Source organism: Ornithorhynchus anatinus, chromosome 18 (genome assembly GCF_004115215.2).
Source record: "Ornithorhynchus anatinus isolate Pmale09 chromosome 18, mOrnAna1.pri.v4, whole genome shotgun sequence".
In the NCBI taxonomy this organism is placed as follows: Eukaryota; Metazoa; Chordata; class Mammalia; order Monotremata; family Ornithorhynchidae; genus Ornithorhynchus; species Ornithorhynchus anatinus.
The window spans coordinates 15,006,142-15,026,998 of NC_041745.1; the positions used below are offsets into that span (position 1 = coordinate 15,006,142).

Genomic DNA, 20,857 nt, shown 5'->3' on the forward strand with positions numbered 1-20,857 from the left:
CTGTCTCGGTCTGAATCATTTTAATTGTGGCATTTGTTAAGTGCTTGCTATGTGCCAGGCACTGTACTAAGTCTTAGGGTGGATAATAATAATAATTGTGGCATTTGTTAAGCGCTTACTATGTGCCAGGCACCGGACCCAGCGCTGGGGTGGATCCAAGCAAATCGGGCTGGACAGAGTCCCTGTCCCACGTGGGGCTCACGGCCTCAATCCCCATTTTCCAGAGGAGGTAACTGAGGTCCAGAGAAATGACTTGCCCAAGGTCACCCAGCAGACAGGTGGCGGAGCCGGGGTCGGAACGCACGACCGTCTGACTCCCGGGCCCGTGCTCTATCCGCTACGCCACGCTGCCTCTCCCAGAAACCCAGGGCACGAGGCCGCTCGTTTGAAGGGCGGCAGGGAACGCGTCTGTTTATTGTCGTATTGTACTCTCCCAAGCGCTCAGTACAGTGCTCTGCGCAAAGTAAGCTTGCGATGCATGCGACCGAATGAGTGAAAACGCGAAGGCTCGGGGGAGGACGGGTCGGACGGGATCGACACAGCAGCGACTCATTCTATTTCGCACCCCTCCATTCCCTCCTTCATCCATCCAGTCCATTGTAATTACTGAGCGTTAACTGTGTGCAAAGCACCGTACTGATCGCTGGGAGGGCGCTCAGCACACTCAACGAGGGCCCAGACAAGTGGAGCGGAGGGGGAAGGAGGGCACCGCCGCCCACGCGCCGACAAGACAAAACGTAAAAGAGTGTTACCCACTGCTATGGACACCGCACTTAAGACCGCTCCCAGGTAACCCTGGATGAACTTGGACGTGGGCGAAGGCTGCAAAACAGGAAGAGAACGTCCGCGGTGACCCCGGAGCCACGGACCAAACGCCCCGCGGATGCGCTCCCCTATTCCACCGCCCCCCTCTTCCGCCAAACGTCCTTAAGGGGATCTGGTGGCTTCGACCTAGCGAGTGCAGCTCAAAAGCAAGTGGCCGGCTCAGGCCTGGATTAGTGAGCTGCCTTATCCCCACACTGACCCACCGGGGACAACAAGAGGAGTGGACATTTATTTGTCCCCATTTTGTCCTCTCCCAGGCGCGCCGCACCCAGGAAGCGCTCAATAAATACGACCGAATGAATTCCGGGCCTCCCCCTGGGGAAAACCACATCTTGCGCCTTGACCGTGAACCATCCCCACGCGCAGAGTGGCGGTGGCCTTTAGAAATTCGTTTATTTAACGGGGTCTTGCCCACCCGCCGCTGGGGCCCCCTCCCCCTCCCGGAGGTTGGCTCCCAGGCCGGCCGTTGCCGTGCTTCTCAAGCTGCCGGGCTGGGGGGTGGGAGCGGGAGTGGGAAAAAGGGCGTTCAAACCCCATCTTGGGGCTCGCTCGCTCACGGCACCTCCGCCGGCCTGAACTCAGCAGGCTGAGGAGGAGCTGAGGGACCACAGGTGGTCACTTGGCCGGCCAACGTTCGTGCCGACTGGACGTGAGGGGCCAGAGAATTTGGGGGCTGGACCCCTCACCCCCCGCCCCTCCCCAAATTGGCCCAAGATGACCCGAACCAGTCTCATCCAACACCTCAGCCTCTGCGTCTTTTTCTGGCTCTTCACCTGGCCAAGCTGGTCTAAGAGTCGGGGCGGGGCGTGTCCCAGGATCCGCCCACCCTCTACGGGGCCAGACCTCTCGGGGAGGGGATGCGGGAAGCGGTCTTCCCCACCTATCTCCCATTCCGGATTTCCCAACTAGGAACGAGCCAAGTCCCGGCAGTCTGAAGCGGGGAAAGGTCACGCCGCTTCCCTCAGCAGGAAAAGAAGTTGGTGGGGGGGGGGGGGGGGTCTCTCGGCCTGGGACCCCGAGCTCAGCTCTGAGGTAACCGTCCCCGCCCTGCCTGGCCCCCACCAGTTGGTTTCACTAAACAGACCGCAAAATCCCCTTTTCTCCTGGGAGCCACTTGATTCCAGAACTGGCCGGCTACTGGCAGCTGCCGCTCGGCCTAGCGCTACCCAAGCGAACCTGTTTGCGCCCCTGCAACAATAAATCCTGTGTTAGGAGCCTGGGCCTGAACAGAAATCGGGCGGTGGGTTGAATAAAAATGAGGCCGCGGGCCTGACGAAAATAGAATCTCTTCTCTGAGTCCCCGCGGTGGTGAGGGGAGGGTGAGGCTCTGAGCCCAGAAGGAAACGGGGCAGGAAGTGGGGAGAAATGGTGAGGCTTCGAGTGGGGGAATTAAAAACAAAAAGAATCTTTAGTGTCTCTCCCGGGGCAACTGCAGAAGGGATAAGCCTAGTATCTGGGCAGCCGGCCAGGAGCCGTGCCCTGCCCGTCCCGGGCACAGCGGGAAACGGCCTTGCGGATAGCCAGGTGCCCGGGGTCAGGCATAAAGGGCAGTCGCCCGGAGGAAAGGAAGATTTTCCCCACAGGGCCCCGGCTGGGACGTTCGGGTTGAGGGAGAGAGGGGGAAGGGGAAAGCGAGGGGACGTGGCTAATCCACAGAGTGAAAATTCGGCCCCGGGGAACGTTGACCTAGCTTCCCCCCAGGCCCTGCTGATGTTCCCCCTCTCCCGCCGCCTCTCCGAGGGTCCCGCGCACGTGGCCCCGTGGGGCGGCAGAGGGTGGCAGACCGGAAAGGCCCGGCTCCTGCTTTACGCCCAACTCGCTCCCCCGTCAGCCCTCACAGCCCCCCTCCACGGACAGGCCCGATGCCCAGTTTGGTCCGACTACCTGTCCCGTAGCCCCCGTGCCCGGCTCACCTTGGTAGCGTTGCGGTTTGCATAGTTGACGCATGCGTTATGGCTCTGGTTCAGCCACTGAAAGGGCAACGGCAGAAGACAAACGTTAGGCGGGAGGTCCTCGAGGGACGGCCTCGTCCGCTTCTACAGTCCTCTGGACTGAAAGCGCCTCGTGGGCAGGGAACGTGTCCACCAACTCTGCTGCACCGTGCTCTGCCGGGCGCCTAGTACAGTGCTCTGCAAGCGCTCAATAAATACCACCGACTGATAGGGTTTGCTCCCGAGGGACGCAGAACGGCGTGTCCCGGGGCCACGCAAATACGGATCCTGACCTGTTGATGATGATGAAGTCTGGACCCAGGGCTACGACCAACCCAACCACTCCTGGTGCCAAGAAAAGGTTTTCCCACTTCTAGCCCCCCAAAAAATCCAATAAATTTAGGCCCGGCCCCAGGACGCTCAGCTGCTGTGTGAAGCTGTCGCCTTCTAAAACTGCACTCCTTTAGCTTGTAAGCTCATTGTGGGCAGGGAATGCGTCTGCTTATCGCTGTACTATACTCTCCCAAGCGCTTAGTACAGTACTGTGCACACAGTGTAAGCGCTCGATAAATACGATGCAGTGAATAAAACAAATCCCGGCCATCTCCAAGAAAAATCTCTCTGATGCAATCCTTCTTCCCTCAGGGGTGGAGAGGGTGCTTCCCCGATTAAGCCCTCTTTGCCCCGGCTCCCTCTCCCTTCTGCGTCGTCTACGCGCTTCGACCTGTGACCTTTGGACATTTGATATCCGCCCCAGCCCCACAGCACTTATCATAAATGACTTCTTTATTCACAGTAACGTTCGCCTCCCCCTGTGGGTCGTAAGCACGGTACGGGCAGGGAACGTGTCTGCTGATCGTTGTACTGGACTCTTCCAAGCTCTGCACAGAGTAAGTGCTCAATAAATAGTATTGATTGATTGATTAGCAGAGCCAGAGTCCAGGGGTAGTCTGGCAGGACAGAGGCGGTTTAATTCTCCCCTCACAACACCTTAGCCTCTCTCGGAGCTCTCTGGGGGACCAGTGCTATCCCTGGAGCCCCGAGACCATCCGAGTCCCACGGGAAGAGGCCCGCTTACTAAGGACTGTCTTCTTGGGGAAGGAAGAAACACCTGGAAGTCTAACTATCTTATTATGTGTGTGGCCGTTTCAATCAGCTTGGCTCTGCTCCCGTAACTGCCCCACTCTGACAAAATTTCAGAAACATTAAAACAACGGTGGAGCGGAGTGCTACGTGCAGGGAGCTGTCCTGGGAACGTGCGGCGAAAGTAGACGAGACGGTCCTCGCTCTCAAGATGCTTACATTCTAACGTGGAGTTAACACTCCGCTCCCTCGATAGCCGTCGGCACACACCATGGCCGCAGCGGCTGGTTAGGAGTCCTGAGAGTGTCGACGAGGGGCCGTCAGAGATGGGTTTCCATCCGATCAACTGTATTTACCGAATGCTTACTAAGCACTGTACTGAGCGCATGCGAGAGTACAATAAAACAGAGTTGGCCAACACCATTCCCTGCCCAGAATGACCTACAGTCTTCAGGGGAAGCCAGGCATTAATCAAAAATTAATAAATTACAGATATGTACCTAAGTGCTGCGGGGCTGAGGGAGGGGTGAAAAAAGGGAGTAAACCCAAGGTCAAAGGTAACAAAGAAGGGGGTGGGAGAAGAGGAAACGAGGGCTTAGTCAGGGAAGGCCTCTTGGGGAAGACGTGCCTTCAGTACGGCTTCGAAGAGGGGGAGACTAATTGTCCGATGTGAAAAAGGGAGGGCGTTCCAGGCCGGAGGCAGGACGTGGGCGAGAGGTCGCTGGCGAGAAAGGGGAAATAGAGGCACACAGAGTAGGGTAGCATTAAAGGAGTCAAGTGTATACGGGCTAGCTTGTAGTAATAGCAGTGAGGTAATGCAGGACTGAGTGCTTTAAAGTCTGTGGTAAGGAGTCTCTGATGTGGAGGCGGATAGACAAGGAGGTTCTCGAGCAGTGGGGAAACATGGCCTGAATGTTTTTGTAGAAAAATGATCCGGGCAGCAGAGGAAAGTATGGACTGGAATGGAGAGAGAGAGGAGGCAGGGAAGTCGGCAAGGAGGCCGAAACACTTATCCAGGGAGGACAGATTAAGTGCTTGGATTATCCCGGTGGCAGTTTGGATGGAGAGGAAAGGGCGGATTTTAGCGACGTCGCAAAGGTCGAACCGACAGGGTTTAGCGGCGGGCTGAATACGTTCCTATCGGACCGCTTCCCGGCCTCGTCTGATACCGGCCCGCTCCGCTGGAGTCCTGACCGGAGTGGAGGAATCTGCCCCGGACCTTGAAGGGCGAGGCTGGGGGAGGCCACGGGGGCTGGGCGGGGGTGGCCATACCCCCTGGACCCCTCCCCTCGGCCCAGTGCAGCTGGGGAACGGGTTTACCTGCCAGAAGACGGTGGATGCCAGGGTCTGGTTGGGAAGGAGCAGACCAACGACCTGGGAAAAGAGGGGAGGGTCGTCAGAGGCAGAAGAGGATGTGGCTACTGTGGGTGGGGGAAGGAGGGGTGACCTCGGGGGTTTCCCAAACAGCTGTCGGACCCGACTACTCCAGGCGTGCCCATTGCCCCCACACTCTTCGATATCCACCTGGGAGCTCGATTTCTCCATGCTCGCCAACTACAAGCCAAGAAGCCATTCTGTCCAAACAGGCCTCGAGACCATGGCCAAGTTTCCCCATCCCCCGTTCTCCATGTCCTCGCTTTCAACGCCACGTAGACCGGAGAGTTGACTGCGTGAATGGAAGCTTAAAGATCTACATCTACCTAGACACTTCAGCAGCAGCGTGGACATCCTGGTCTGGATTTTGTTTTATCACGTACAAGAGACCTTTTTATTTAAGAGCTTACCAAGTGTCAAGCACGGCTGTAAGCGCTGAGCACCGTTCTAAGCGCTGTTCTTCCTCCGTATCACCTCACTAACCCACATGGGACCCACATGGGACCTATATTCTTAGGTCGCCAGTTCGATTCCAGCTTGAAGGACTTCCTTAATTCCCTCTAGACTACAAGCACTTTGCAGGCAGGGAATATGTCTACAACTCTATTATATCGCACTCTCCCAAGTGCTCTGCACACAGTAAGCGCTCAATAAATGCGGTTGATTGACTCATAGGACTAAACGCCCTAACACAATAAGGAGGGGGAGTTTTGAGACATTCACACTTTTCTTTCCAAAATTTGCCTTACTGCTTATGGTTTCCATAAGCCCGTAAACACATTCAGGCATATTCAGGAAGGGGCATTTTGCTAGTTCAGAGCAGTTGGAATCGGAGTGGAAAAAGCCCACTTCTAATCCCACCAAAATTCTACGCAAGTCAAAGGTTTCCAGATCTTCTTCTCCTCAAGCGGGGATGCATTTCGGTTAGCAGAGAGAATCTGTGGAAAGTGAGTATAGAGTTCGGTTTCTTACATGAGAAGCAGCATGGCCTAGTGGAAGAAGTTGGGGCTTGGGCTTCACAAGGCCTGGGTTCTAATCCCGGCTCTGCCGCTTGCCTTCAGAGTAACGTTGGGCAGTCACTTACCTTCTCTAGGCCCAAGTTTCCTCACCTGGAAAGTGGAGATTAAATACTTGTTCTTTCTCCCTGGTTTACACTTTGAACCTCCTCTGAGAAAGAGGCTGTGTCTAATCTGATTCTTTTATCTGTCTCAGTGCTTGACACATAGTAAGCGTTTAACTCCTCCTTTGCCACTGAGAAAGGTCTTGAGTCGGACTCCTCCATCCTCATCTTCGGGCCCATTCTGTCTGTTTGTGCTTTGTTTTGATGTTTCATCACTGCTGATGCGTGCGTCCCCCCAATCCCTTCTTCCCACTTAAACTTTTAGATGGCGAGATTATTCGGAGGAGCAGCGCGGTTTAAAGGATAGGGCTAGGGCCTGGACGTCAGAATGACCTGGGTTCTGAACCCTGCTCTGCCACGTATGTTGTGTGACCTTAAGCAAGTCACTTCATTTCTCTGGGCCTCAGTGACCTCATCTGTAAAATGGGGGTTACAAGTGTGAGCCCCACGCGGGACCTGATTAACCTGTACCTACTCCAGCACTTAGAACGGTGCTTGGCACATAGTCAGCGCTTCTTATTATGAGCCCGCCGAGGGACGGGGGCCCGAGGACTCTCTCCCGGAGCTTAGCACGGGGCTCGGCACTCAGTAAGCGCTTAATAAATAACTATGACTCCAACTACTATTTAACAGATACCACAGTCGTCGTAATTATTCCGCCACGCTCTCCCGATTAGCCATCTCCTGCAGCGTCACAGTCCAGAGTGAGTTCCACCAGCTGGCTGTGACTTTGGACTGGTGTGCGTACACACAAACACACACACTGTCCTTTGGGCCACTGCAAGGTGTGGACCCTGTATCAGAGCGGACCCTTCCTGATCCAAACTGCTTGCGGAAACCGCTGAGCAGCCCAGTCCTCCCTCGCCCCCGGCCCGCCGGCCCCCGCCGCCCGGCCCCTGAGCACGGGAACTGGGCCCAAATACTCACAATGGGTGTGCCGAAGGGGATGTACCCTGTGGAAGAGAGGAGCGGGTCAGTGGGACTCCAGCGCTAAGCTTAGCCACCTGAGGGTCTCTTGAGAGGACTGGGTCGCCCCTCCACTTGCCTCTGCTCCGCTGGGATGTGCAAATGGATTAGGGGGGCAGGGAATCTCGGAGAGAGACGCCCTCTGGTCCCCCATCTTCCCACAGTCTGGGGACGCGGCTCTCGGTTGGGGGGCTCTGCTAGCCTCAGGTGCAGATATCAAACAGTGGTATTTATCGAGCACTCACTGAGTCCACTGTTCTAAAGCTTGGGGGAGTAAAATACACCACTCTTCTGGCCCCCCATCCTCCCACGGTCTGGGGGAGTAGCTATGGCTTGGAGGGCTTTGTCCGTTTCAAGCGCATATCAACCAATTAATGGTATTTACTGACCACTTACTGGGTCCAGGGCACTGTACTATAGCTTGGGGGCGTACACTACGATACAGTTGGTAGACGCGATCGCTATTCACACTATTCACTTACAGTCTAGAGTGGGAGACAGACTTCAAAACATTTTACCAAGAAGGGAAATGGCAGAGTTGATGCAGGCCAGAATCCGGTTTTTCCTCCTGCAGCCTGTGACCCTGAGTTAAAGCAACCCTTCCCTCTGGTCCACCCCTGAAACCCTAGCCAGGGGGGTCCCTCCTGACTCAGTTCTGGGGCCCCCATCGTTCTCCCTTTACACCCACTCCTTCGGACATCCCCTCCCACGGCTTCAAATGCCACCGTTACGCGGCTGACTCCGAGATCCACCTCACCAGTTCCGACCTCTCTCCCCTGCAAGCTCCAATCTCCTCCTGCCTCCGGGACACCTCTACCGGATGTCCCGCCAGCGGCTCGAGCTCAACATGGGGAAGCCCGCAGGGCCTAGCCGGTAGACACAGGACCGGGAGTCAGAAGGTACCGGGTTCTAATCCCAGCTCCGCCACTTGTCTGCTGTGTGGCCTCGGGCAAGCCGCTTAACCTTCCTGTGCCTCACTCACCTCGCTGGTAAAATGGGGATTATGACTATGAGCCCCATGTGGGAAGGAGACTATGTCCACCCTGTTTACCTTGTATCCACCCCAGTGCTTGGAACAGTGTTGGACACATAGTAAGTGCTTAACAAATACCATGATGGTCATCAAAACTGAACTCCACATCTTCCCACCCAAATCCTCTCTCCCCCCAAACCTTCCCACCATCACCATCGTCTTCTTATAGGCATCCTGAACTAAGTGCTCATTAAATCTGGTTGGTTGATTGAGAGAAAGCTGGGGACGGGCTCCCAGGGGAGGGGTACCAGGTGAACGGGACCATCAAGATGACAGATTACCCGGAGGTTTTTGTTTTGCGCAAGTCTGCTCTACGGTGATCCGCCCGGATCTGCCCGCTCAAAGAGACTTTTCGGATTATCCGCCGACTCCCTTTCTCCCCGCCCCAGCTTCGGGGGGAGGGGAGGGTTGCGATAATAATAATTGTGGTATTCGTTAAGCACTTCCTACATGCCAAGCACTGTACTAAGCACTGGGGTGGATACAAGCTAATCGGGTCGGACACAGTCCCCGTCCCACGTGGGGTCACAGTCTCCATCCCCATTTTAGAGATGAGGGAACGGAGGCCCAGAGGAGTGAAGTGACTTGCCCCAGGTCACACAGCAGGCAAATGGCAGAGCCATGACCTTCTGACTCCCAGGCTCATGCTCTATACACTCTGCCTTACTGCTTCCCGTACGGGCTCAGCACAGTGCTCGGCACACAGTAAGCGCTTAACGAATACCCCAGTTATCATTAATGGTCAAGGGGAGAGGGGAAGGGCTGGAATGATGGGGGAGGGGGATCAGGGAGGAGGAGGAGGAGTTTCCCAGCAATGTCGTACCTGACATTCGGAAAGGCATGAAGATCTTCTCGTTGGTGTCTGGGTGGAGGATGGCCTGAAGGCAGGGGGAGAACGGCAATGTATAAGATGGAAGTCCGGAGGGAACTGACTACATCCCCTTCCCCACTCCCCTCACCCCCATCATCGCTTCTCCCCGCCCCACCCGAAACCAGTTCACCTCTCCCATCTTCCCCTACCAGTCCCCCCGACTCTTCCTGCTTCCGTAACCTCCCCTTGGGCCCTGTTCCTAGACACAGGAAGGACCGGTCAGATCCCAGGTGACGGAGGCGGTTCTCTCCCACAGTCCCACGAGCCCCAAGATCACCGGCCACGGCCCAACGGCACAGTCATAGCTGCTGTTGCTTCCCAGTCTTCCGGCGTCTTGATCTGGGGACCCCCCGGTCCCCTCAGGGGCCGTTTTGGGAAGGGCAGAAGACCATGCCCCGCGTAGAGCCCGAATTTCCCTTCTCGTGCTTCCCACCCGACACCTCTCCTGGGCCTGAGGGGCCTCCCCCAGGCCCGACGACCCCCGGGAGTCCCGCCAGAGCCGTCGGATCGGGGTCCTCGGGTCAGCGGCGGGGGGATGAGGGGTTCGCTGAGACGCCCGCCGCGGCCAGAGGGGAGGCAGGAAAGGTGAGGGGGTGAAATCGGATTACCTGCTTGATTTTCTGGGCTCCCCAGAGCTGCAAAAACAACAGAGACAGGAGATGTTAAAGTCGGCGAGGACCGGTGCCCAAACCCTGGCATTGGCGGGGCGCAGGTCCGAGAGTTGCGGTCGAGGCAGTGGCGGAGCGGGTGTTCTCCGGCCACCCCGGGGCCAGCCGGCTTCGCCCGGGATCGGGGGCAACCTCGGAGCCAACACTCAGGTTGTGGGGAGTCTCCCTCGGCCACTGTCCTGTGGCAGGAAACACACCACTTTATCTCAAGCCAACGTGGACTTCCGATCAGTGTCAGTACAAGGGGTGGTTCTTGATAATAAGAATAATAATAAAAAAATAACGTTATGATTGTTAAATGCTTACTATGTGTCAAGCACCGTTCTAAGCGCTGGGGATGATACAAGCTGTAAGCTCGTTATGGGCAGGGGATGTGTCTGTCTGTTGTCATACTGTACTCACCCAAGCGCTTAGTAGAGTGTTTCGCAAACAGTAAGCGCTCAGTAAATACAATTGAATGAATGAACCAGGTTGGACCAAGTCTCTGCCCCACTTGGGGCTCACGGTCTTACGCCCCATTTTACCCATGAGGTAACTAAGCCCCAGAGAAGTGAAGTGACTTGCCCAAGGTCACACAGCAGACAAGTGGCGGAGCCAGGATTGATAATGATGGTAGTTGTTAAGCGCTTACTATGTGTCAAGCACTGTCCTAAGTGCTAGGGTAGATGCAACATAATCTGGTTGGACCCAGTCTCTAACCCCATGGGGCTCACGGTCTTAAGCCCCATTTTACAGATGAGATAACTGAGCCCCAGAGAAGTGAAGTGATTTGCCCAAGGTCACACAGCAGACAAGTGGCAGACCCGGAATTAGAATCCAGGTCTTTCTGACTCCCAGGTCCCCAGACTTGAGAAGCTCATAATTCACCGGTGAGGGGAGGAGGGGCACAAGCAGAGCCGGGCCGCCGAACCTGCGGCGGGTCACAAGTGCGAATTGAGGCTCGGATGGGAAGTCAGTCCCAGGCATGGGCCCTTTCAGAGGAATGGGGACTTTCTTAATAATAATAATAATGATAATAATAATCATAGTATTTGTTAAGTGCTTACTACGTGTCAAGCACTGCTCTAAGTGCTGGGACGGATACAGGCAAATCGGGTTGGACACGGTTCCCGCCCCAGGTGAGGCTCACGGTCTCAATCCCCATTTTACAGATGAGGTAACTGAGGCCCAGAGAACTGAAGTGACTTGCCCAAGGTCACGCAGCAGACACATGGCAGAGCGGGGATCAGAACCCATGACCTTCTGACCCCCAGGTCCGTTGCTCTATCCACTAAACCATGCTCCTAGGAGAAGCAGCGTGGCTCAGTGGAAAGAGCACGGGCTTTGGAGTCAGAGGTCATGGGTTCGAATCCCGGCTCGGCCACTTGTCAGCTGTGTGAATTTGGGCAAGTCACTTAACTTCTCGGTGCCTCAGTTACCTCATCTGTAAAATGGGGATTAAGATTGTGAGCCCCAAGTGGGACAACCTGATTCCCCTGTGTCTACCCCAGCGCTTAGAACAGTGCTCGGCACATAGTAAGCGCTTAACAAATACCAATATTTATTTATTTATATTTAATTAAAGATTTCGTCCGGCATCCTAAGGTTTTGAGTTCTAACCGCATTTCGAAAGCGAGCACCTTTCCTAAAAACCCCAGCCTCAGAGGTGCGATTTGAACCCGGGCCTCTGCCGTCTCGGGAACGTTGCCTTTCCAGGAGGCTACGCCGGCTTCCACAAGGAGAGCCGGCCGAAGAGACCCGCCTGCCGAGGTGTGGGGGGCGGACGGGGGGGGTCTCTGAAAGCCCGAGCCCCTGGCTAGCTGGGTGGAGGGGTCCTTCCCGGCTTTACGGAGAAAGCAACTTTTCCCCTCTCACCGCCCTCCCTCCCGCTCCATCAGCTGGCACGCCAGGCCCAAGCTGCTCCTCCAATCTGCCGGGAACTTCACACCCCGGGGACGACCGACACGGCGTCACGATGAGCCGCCTGGGGCCGGAGAAGCCTCGGGGGCGGGGCAGGGGCCAGCTCACCCTACCCCACCCCTGAAGGACATCGCCGCTGACGGGGGCAGAGATGGGCATCCCCAGCTCCTTGCAGGGGCCGGGGGGTCCCCATGAAGCCCTCCGCCCCCGGCCCGATGACGCAGCCCTAATTCTGACCCGCCGGCCAGGAGCCCGATCGTTCTCCGGCACCCATCTCCGCTCCCCGAGCTGACTGACCGAGCTTTCCCGGGAAAGATGGGTCCGCCGGGAGGCAGAAGCCGGGGGGGCGGGGTGGAGCAGCCGAGTCCACCCGCGGCCAGCGACAGCCCAGGCCGCTCCTCGGCTTCTTCACGGCCAGCTCCCCGCGGCTGCCGGCCACGCTGCGTCTCATTAGACCCCGGCTCTCGGGGTGGGGGGCCCTCGGTGGGCATCTATCTGGGCGCCAGACGTCTGCCCTGATTCCCTCTGCTGTCCCAGGCGTGGGGCACCTCCACGCGAACTCCTGTTCATTCATTCATTCGATCGCATTTATTGAGCGCTGCGGAGAGCACAACGATAAACAGACACGATCCTTGCCCAAACGAGCTGACCGTCTAGAAGTGGAGATGGTAATATAAATTAAAGATAGGTACAGAAGTGCCGTGGGCTCGGGAGGGGGGATGAAGAAAGGGAGCGAGTCAGGGCAAAGCAGAATGGAGGGGGAGAAGGGGAAAGGGGCGGGCTTAGTCTGGGAAGGCCTCATGGAGGAGGCGAGCCTTCAGTAGGGCTCCAAGTGGGGGAGAGTCAGGGCTGGAGGGGGGCACCCCAAAAGGACTCTCCCTTTACCTGCTCATCGGTGACCCCGGGGGGAAGGGCGCCATGCTTGTAGTCATCCAGCAGCTGCACAGCTTCTCGCAGGCGACTCTGGTTGGGAGAGGAAGGTAGAAGGTTAGTGCCTGTGGAAAGGAGTCCCCTGAAATAACAATAATAATAATACGTGTTAAGCGCTTACTCTCTGCCAAGCACTGTTCTAAAAGCCGGGGTAGCCACAAGTTAATCGGATGGGACACGGTCCCTGTCCCACGTGGGGCTCACACTCTCAATCCCCGTTTTCCAGGCGAGGTAACTGAGGCCCAGAGAAGCACCCCAAAGTCTCTCGGCAGATGGGGAGGTGCCCCCAGACCACCCTGCCCACGTAGTCAATCGAGCGCATTTATTGAGCGTTTACCGTGTGCAGAGCATTGCATTAAGTGCTTGGGAGAGTACTACATAATAGAGTTGGCAGACACGTTCCCTGCCCGCCAAGAGCTTACTGTCCGGAAGGGGAGATGGACAGGAATATAAATAAATTACGGATACGTATATAAGGACGAGGGAGGGGTGAATAAAGGGTACAGATCCGGCGACGCAGGAGGGAGTGGGAGAAGAGGAAATGAGGGCTTAGTCGGGGAAGGCCTCTTGGAGGAGGTGGGCCTTCTATAAGGCTTTGAAGGTGGGGACAGCAGCGGCCTGGCGGATATGAATTGTTGAACTGGACATAGTAAGCGCTCAATAAATACTACTGAATACGAAGAGGGAGGGCGTTCCGGGCCAGAGGCGGGCCGTGGGCGAGAGGTCGGCGACAAGATGGCGGTACAAGTCAGTAGGCTGGCATTAGAGGAGCGGAGTGTGCGGGCTGGGTTGGAGTAGGAAATGTGGGAGGCGAGGTATTTCCCTCCTGCAAACCGGAGGGAAGCGGGGCCGGTCTGCCAGTCACGGGGGGATGCCAGGCCGCTGGGGGTCTGGAGGGAACTAGCCTGGGGGTGGTCGAGCCGGGCGGAGAGCAGAGGGGCAGCTGGCACGTCTGCAGTGGGCAGGACCCCGAGGCCAGACGTCATCCCGGCTCTTCAGCCGCGGTGAGAACACTGGCCGACTCATCGCCCTCCTCCTCACCGTCCACGCGATTCGGGGGAGGGACAGGCTGTTATGCAATCTAGAGTCTGACCTGAGTCCAGCGGAGGCTGGAGAAGGGATAGAGGGGGGGGAAGCAGCATGGCGTAGCGGACAGAGCCCAGGCCCGGACCCGGGTTCTACTCCCGGCTCCGCCACTTGTCTGCTGCGTGACCTTGGGCCCATCACTTCACTTCTCTGTGCCTCAGTTACCTCATCTGGAAAATGGGGATGGAGAGTGTGAGCCCCACGTGGGACGGGGCCCGGGTCCGACCTGATTTGCTTGTGTCTACCCTAGCGCTTAGTACAGTCTGCCACCTGTCAGCTGTGTGACTCTGGGCAAGTCACTTAACTTCTCTGTGCCTCAGTTACCTCATCTGGAAAATGGGGATTAACTGTGAGCCTCACGTGGGACAACCCCATTACCATGTATCTACCCCAGCGCTTAGAACAGTACTCTGCACATAGTAAGCACTTAAATACCAACATTATTATTATTATTAATACTGTAAGCGCTTCACAAATACCACATTCGTTATTATTAGACACGGTCCCGGCTGCCAGTGCGATGGGGAGACAGGGCAGACACACACAGACACAACACCCCAAAGCCTCCCTCCCCGTTGTAACCTCCATTCCCGCTGGGTTCCAAGCCGAAGCCGCCAAGATCAGTACGGTGCCGGGCACGTAGTAAGCGCTTAATAAATACCACAGATTACAAGCACAGCCAGGCAGTCAGCTCATCCAGCCTGCAGCACTGCTCCATCCGCTCGGGGACCTGTGGGGAGTGTTCTCGGGCTGGGCTCGGCCGGGGAGGAGAAGAGGCCGCCTCCACGGGGCTAGTCGAGGGAGAAGAGAGAGGGGTTGGGGACCACCTTGCTGGGGGCTCAAAACTTCCTTCTGAGAAGGGGGCGGGCGGCAGCTTCTCCCAGCCTCTCGACGTCCGGAAAAGTCCAGCTGTACCAACGGGCCTCCAGGGGAGCTTTACCCGCCCCCGCCGCCCGCCTCGCTCCCATTTTTGGACGTGGAAGACGGGAAGGCTTGGCGGGGAGGGGTCTGTCTCTGCGGGGCGACCGCCTCCGCAGAGCTGGGCCAGAGAGAAGGGAGAGGGGGCCGCTCCCACGGGGTTAGGCCAGGGGATGGGAGACGGGGCGGTCTCGGCGGAGTTAGGCCAGGGGAAGGGAGAGGAAGCCATCTCCAGGGAGCTAGGCCACAGAGAAGGGTGAAGGGGTCCATCTCCATGGGGTTAGGGCAGGGGGAAGGGAGAGGGAACCGTCTCCGACAGACTCGTCCCCAGCTGCCGGAAAATCGCCGTGGGACCGCGGCAGAGACCGTCCTCTGCCCCAGAGCCACGACTGCTTCCTTCGGAGGCCTCGGCCGCCGACCGACGGTGCCGAGAGAAGGCCGGCAATCGGGCTGGAGGACGGCAACGGTGAGATACCGTGGGTTCCCGTAGCACCTGGCTTTGGGAATCCCCTCACCAAATCACACGATTACGCATCTCACCCGTGACAGAATCTCACCATCGCGAAGCCGCGGGCAAGCCCCAGCCAGCGGCCGGCGGCTCTCAAAACGTTCGAGTGCCTAGAGGCTCTGGGAAAACCACGAATCCGGTCACTCTAGCAAAACTTCACAAATCCTAAGTTTTTTATTATTATTATTATCGTCGTTGTTATCACTATTTCCCCTTTCTCACTACGGCCCTCATCTCCGAGCAGGGAACAGGCTTGGAAAGACCGTTAAGAGTTCTACAGTGGGAATTCCAATTTAGAGCAGTTCGTTTCCTGTGGATGACTTCCAAATCTACCTCACTAACCTCCATCTCCTAAGTCCTTTGGATTCCAGGACACTCCCAAGCGTTTAGCCCAGAGTAATGGCTCAATCAATCGTATTTATTGAGCGATACGTGCAGGGCACTGTACTAAGTTACAAACAACAATCACAGACACATCCCCTGCCCACAAAGAGCTTACAGCCTAAGAAGGACAATAAACACCACTGATGAGGACAATTCTACATCAATGTCCTCTTAGTCCCCGTAAATTCTACTAAACTCATCTTCCTTCCTAAATTCACTCCTCCTCCTAACTTCTTCCTTGCAGTGAATATCACCATTATCCTCCCCGTCACAGAAGCTCATAAGCAGTATGGCCTAAAGGAAAGCTCCCAGGCCTGGGAGTCAGAGGACCTGGGTTCTAGTCCTCGTATCTACCCTGTGACCTTGGACAGGTCATTTCACACATCCATAAAACGGGGATTAAATCCTCCTCCCTCCGATTTAGACTGTGAGACCCACGTGGGACAGGGACTGTGTCCAACCTGATAAACTTGGATCGCCCCCAGGGCTCAGAAAAGCGCTCGACAAATAGGAAGCGTTTAACGAATATCATTAAAAAAATTCTTATTCGCTCTTTTGTATTTACTGAGCGCTTAATCTACGCAGAGCACTGCACTAAGTCCTCGAGAGAGTCCGATCCAACAAAAAACGGACACATTCCCTGCCCGCAGCGAGCAGGGAAAAAGACCGCAGATGCAGGAGAGGGGGAACAATTGGTTGAATTTTACTTTCGCTGCTCCCAAGTGCCCAGCACAGAGCTCTCCACCAAACAGGAGTCCAGCATATAGGCAATACGGTGGATGACGACGTTTGGCCTGGACTCTCTCCCGCTGTCCTCACACCATCCCTAGGGAGATGGGGGCCGGGAGGGGGAACAGAAAGGGCCAGGGTTGACTGTGCCCATTGTGCGGATGGAGAAGCAAAGGCCCAGAGAGGGTGACTTAATAAGAATAATTATAATTATGGTATTTGTTAAGCGCTTACTATGTGCTAGGCACTGTACTAAGCGCTGGGGTGGATACATGCAAATCAGGTTGGACAATCCCTGTCCCACGTGGGGTTCCCCGTCTCAATCCCCATTTTACAGACGAGGGAACTGAGGCCTGGAGAAGCAAAGTGACTTGTCCAAGGTCACATAGCGGACAAGCGGCGGAGCCGGGATTAGAGCCGCTGACGCCCAGGCCTGTGTTCTGTCCACTAGGCCATCCCGCCCCACCCAGGGATGTGCAGGAGAGTCAGGACCTGAGTTCTGCCCTGTTCCCATGGGCTCCGGTTGCCTTGGTGACCATCTATGAGGCTGGCAGAAGGGCACAAACACGAACACACGTGAGCCCCGTCCCGCCGCCCGCCCCTGGCCCGAACCCTCGGGGTAACTGCGTCTGTCGGGGGTTACAGGCCGGCTCCTCCGGAATGGCAGCCCTTCCTCAGCGCTGGTTGTCCAGGGGGCACCCTATGGGCTGGCAAAACTGGGGTGCGGGCTTCGGCAAGGAGAAGACAAACGGGCCAAGCGTGGCTTTGCGGAAAGAGCCCGGGCTTGGGAGTCAGAGGTCGTGGGTTCTAATCCCGGCTGTGCCGGGTAGCAGCTGTGTGACTTTGGGGGAGTCACTTCACCTCAGTTACCTCATCTGCAAAATGGGGATGAGGACCGGAAGCCCCACGTGGGACAACCTGACTACTCTGTATCTACCCCAGTGCTTAGAACAGTGCTTGGCATACAGTAGGCGCTTAACAAATTCCATCGTTATCATTATTATCTGCGGGCAGAGCCGCCGTGTTGCCCTCCACCCTCCCCTGGCACCTCGGCCCCTTCGCCGGGCAGCTGCAAGTTGGACGGCAGCTTGCGCTGTGGGGGAGGAGGGGACCCTTCATGGCCATTTGGGACCCCGAATTCTCCCAAGCGGGCGCCCACCCCCACCACCACAGTTGCAGGCCGAGCGATGAATAGGCTTGGGGGGGGGGGGGGGGGGGGCCGCTGCGGGGTTCCCATGGCAACCCAGGCTGGGCTCCAGGGGCTGGGATCAAAGCGGGCGGCTTCGATGCCAGCCCCTCGCCGCCCACCCCCCGCACGGATCCCACACTCAGGCCGGCCAGGAGCCTGCGGTGTCCCGGCCCCGGGGGGAAGGGGGAGGACGGGAGGCAAGGACCCCATCCCTGATTCTCCAGAGGACGAGAAGTTGGAATCCCACGGTCCTCCCCGCAGAGCCACAGGAAGCGGGCACCGCTCTTGGGGGATGGCTCTCGCGCGGAGCCGAAACTGGGTCACAAAGGGGCCTTGTGGGTGGAGATGGGGCAGGGAAGGCGGTACAATCCAGCCCGCCGCCTTCAAGGAAGACTACGTTGAAACCGGTGCGGAGCGATGGCAAGGGTCAGCGGGTGGGGTGGACATTCTAGTTTCCGAAACAGGTGACTGCTAAATAATTATGGCATTTGTCAAGCTCTTACTTTGTGCCAGGCCCCGTTCTAAGCGCTGGGGTGGATCGAGCAAATCGGGTTGGACACAGGCCCCGTCCCACGTGGGGCTCACAGGATCAATCCCCATTTTCCAGACTGAGGTCCACAGACGTGAAGTGACTTGCCTGAGGTCACACAACGGAGCGGGGATTAGAATTCATGACTTAGGCCCGTGCTCTAGCCACTAGGCCGTGCTGCTTACATGGTTACATAGACGTTCCCCCCTTTCCACCGGTCCGGCCTCCCCCAGGATATGCTTTCAAAGGATCCTGCTGGAACCCGGCTAATCGCAGGGGAGGCCTGGAAAGGGGATAGGGAGGGGGCTGTTAAGTGGAGAAGAAGCCCCCAGGCCCTTGATATGCTTGCATCCACCCCGGCGCTTAGTACAGTGCCTGGCACGTAGTAAGCGCTTAAATGCCATGTCCTCCTCCTCCCTTGATGTCAACAAGGGCGGACAGATCCATGGGGCCAGATGATGGAAGAATGCTCCAATTTGTGGATTTAGAGGTGATGATGAGGGTGAACAATGGCCAATCAATCAATCAACGGCATTTACCGAGTGCTTACTATGTGCAGAGCACTGTGCTAAGCCCTTGGGAGGGTTCAATGCTACAGGATTAGCAGGACCACTCCCCGCCCGTGATAAGCTGACGGTGGTCCTCCAACCTTCCCTTCCAGACCGGTGAGCGGGGAACGTGTCTACCAACTCGGTTATATCGTACCCTCCCAAGCGCTTAGTACAGTGCTCTGCACAAGTGCTCACTAAGAGAAGCAGCTCACTAGAGAAGCAGCGTGGCTCAGTGGAAAGAGCACGGGCTTTGGAGTCAGAGGTCATGGGTTCGAATCCCGGCTCGGCCACCTGTCAGCTGTGTGAATTTGGGCAAGTCACTTAACTTCTCGGTGCCTCAGTTACCTCATCTGTAAAATGGGGATTAAGATTGTGAGCCCCAAGTGGGACAACCTGATTCCCCTGTGTCTACCCCAGCGCTTAGAACAGTGCTCGGCACATAGTAAGCGCTTAACAAATACCAACATTTATTTTATTTATTTACTAAAGGTGACTGATTGGTCCAGAAATCCCAGCGGGAGGCCCGAAGGGAGCAGACCTGAAACCTGGGCTTCCCCAAGAGCAGTGGAAACAGCTGAGGAAAATCCCAACCTCCCTACTTTCTCGTCCCTGAGGACCACGCCATCAAGGTGGGGTCGTTCGGACGACCCCCTCCCACCCCTACATCCACTGTCTTGGGAGCAGATCTTCCAGCTTTTCCTCCCCAAATCTCCCCACTCCCTTCTCACCCTGGGGAATCCTTGGTTTAGGGGATAATAAGGGGGGATGCAGCACGAGCCTGGGAGTCAGAGGACCTGGGTTCTAATTCCGCCTCTGCATCCTGCCTGCTGTGCGACTTAACATCTCTGGGCCTCAGTTCCCTCATCTGCAAAATGGGGATTTCACTACCTATTCTCCCGCTGACTTAGACTGGGAACCGGCACTGCCCCGGTGATTAGTACAGTGTTTAGCACCTAGTCGGCACTTAAATACCAGTTACTATTTGGGCTGGGGGAAGCCCAGACTCCCACAGCTCATCTTGGACACCCACTTTGGGACAGAGTCATGGTCTGGGTACTGGGGGAGGCGCTGACAGTCTCACGGGGGGAGATAGGAGGTGCACACACAGACAATCGAGGGTCCTGGGGGAGACGCTCGCGGCGGTTCGACGGGGGGGAGACGGGAAGTCAAATGTAGACACCCCCGATCCACACAGACACGACAACGGAGACACGACAACGGACACTGATCTCGGCGGGAGGGGGCAACCGAAATGCTTAGGAAGCAGGAGCGGGCCAAGCAGGGTAGGCTTCCTGAAGGAGGAGGATATTTAGTCGTGTTACAAAATGGAAGCTAGCAAAGAAGGGTGGGGATGGCAGTTTGGGGAGGGGGGTTCAAGGAGTTGCATCTCACAACCAAATAGAGGGTTTAATACTGCACTGCACTGGTTTAGCTTGAAGCCATCCTGGGGACATACGCTGTCTTCCAGAACAATAACAACTGTGATAGTGGTTAGGCGCTTACTACGTGCCAAGCACTGTACTAAACACCCGGGTGGATATAGGCAAGTTGGGTTGGACATAGTCCCTCTCCCATGTGGGGCTCACAACCTCAATCCCCATTTTACTGATGAGGTCACTGAGGCCCAGAGAAGGGAAGTGACTTGCCCAGTGTCACGCAGCAGGCAAGTAGCAGAGCTGAGATTAGAACCCATGACCAAAGCAGCGTGGCTCAGTGGAAAGAGCATGGGCTTTGGAGTCAGGGCTCATGAGTTCGAATCCCAGCTCTGCCACTTGTCGGCTGTGTGACTGTGGGCAAGTCACTTAACTTCTCTGTGCCTCAGTTCCCTCATCTGTAAAATGGGGATTAAGACTGTGAGCCCCACGTGGGACAACCTGATTCCCCTTTGTCTACCCCAGCGCTTAGAACAGTGCTCGGCACATAGTAAGCGCTTAACAAATACCAACATTATTATTATTATTATTATGACTCATGATCAGAAGCAGCGTGGCTCAGTGGAAAGAGCCTGGGCTTGGGAGTCAGAGGTCATGGGTTAGAATCCCAGGACCGCCACTTGTCAGCTGTGAGACTGTGGGCAAGTCACTTCACTTCTCTGTGCCTCATCTGGAAAATGGGGATGAAGACCGTGAGCCTCATGTGGGACCACCTGATTACCCTGAATCTACCCCAGCGCTTAGAACAGTGCTCTGCACATAGTAAGCGTTTAACAAATACCGACATTATTATTATTATTATTATGACCTTGTGACTCCCATGCTCTTAT

General features: G+C 56.4%; 1 protein-coding gene across 5 annotated transcripts in view; it reads right to left on the minus strand.

Annotated features, from left to right (window-relative positions):
- Positions 1–20,857, minus strand: part of SFXN5 (sideroflexin 5) — an 82,338-nt gene that overhangs the window by 54,140 nt on the left and 7,341 nt on the right. For 3 of the 5 annotated variants that reach the window (XM_029046485.2, XM_039914650.1, XM_029046483.2), the window contains exons 3-9: positions 12,656–12,733; positions 9,812–9,838; positions 9,156–9,210; positions 7,261–7,286; positions 5,160–5,213; positions 2,739–2,795; positions 757–822 (exon numbers count right to left, since the gene is read on the minus strand). In XM_029046485.2, coding sequence (XP_028902318.1) covers positions 757–822; positions 2,739–2,795; positions 5,160–5,213; positions 7,261–7,286; positions 9,156–9,210; positions 9,812–9,838; positions 12,656–12,733 — 363 coding nt within the window. Of the gene's footprint in view, positions 1–752; positions 823–2,738; positions 2,796–5,159; positions 5,214–7,260; positions 7,287–9,155; positions 9,211–9,811; positions 9,839–12,655; positions 12,734–20,857 lie in introns of all 5 variants that reach the window. The other 2 variants (XM_029046486.2, XM_029046484.2) reach the window with 1 other exon arrangement.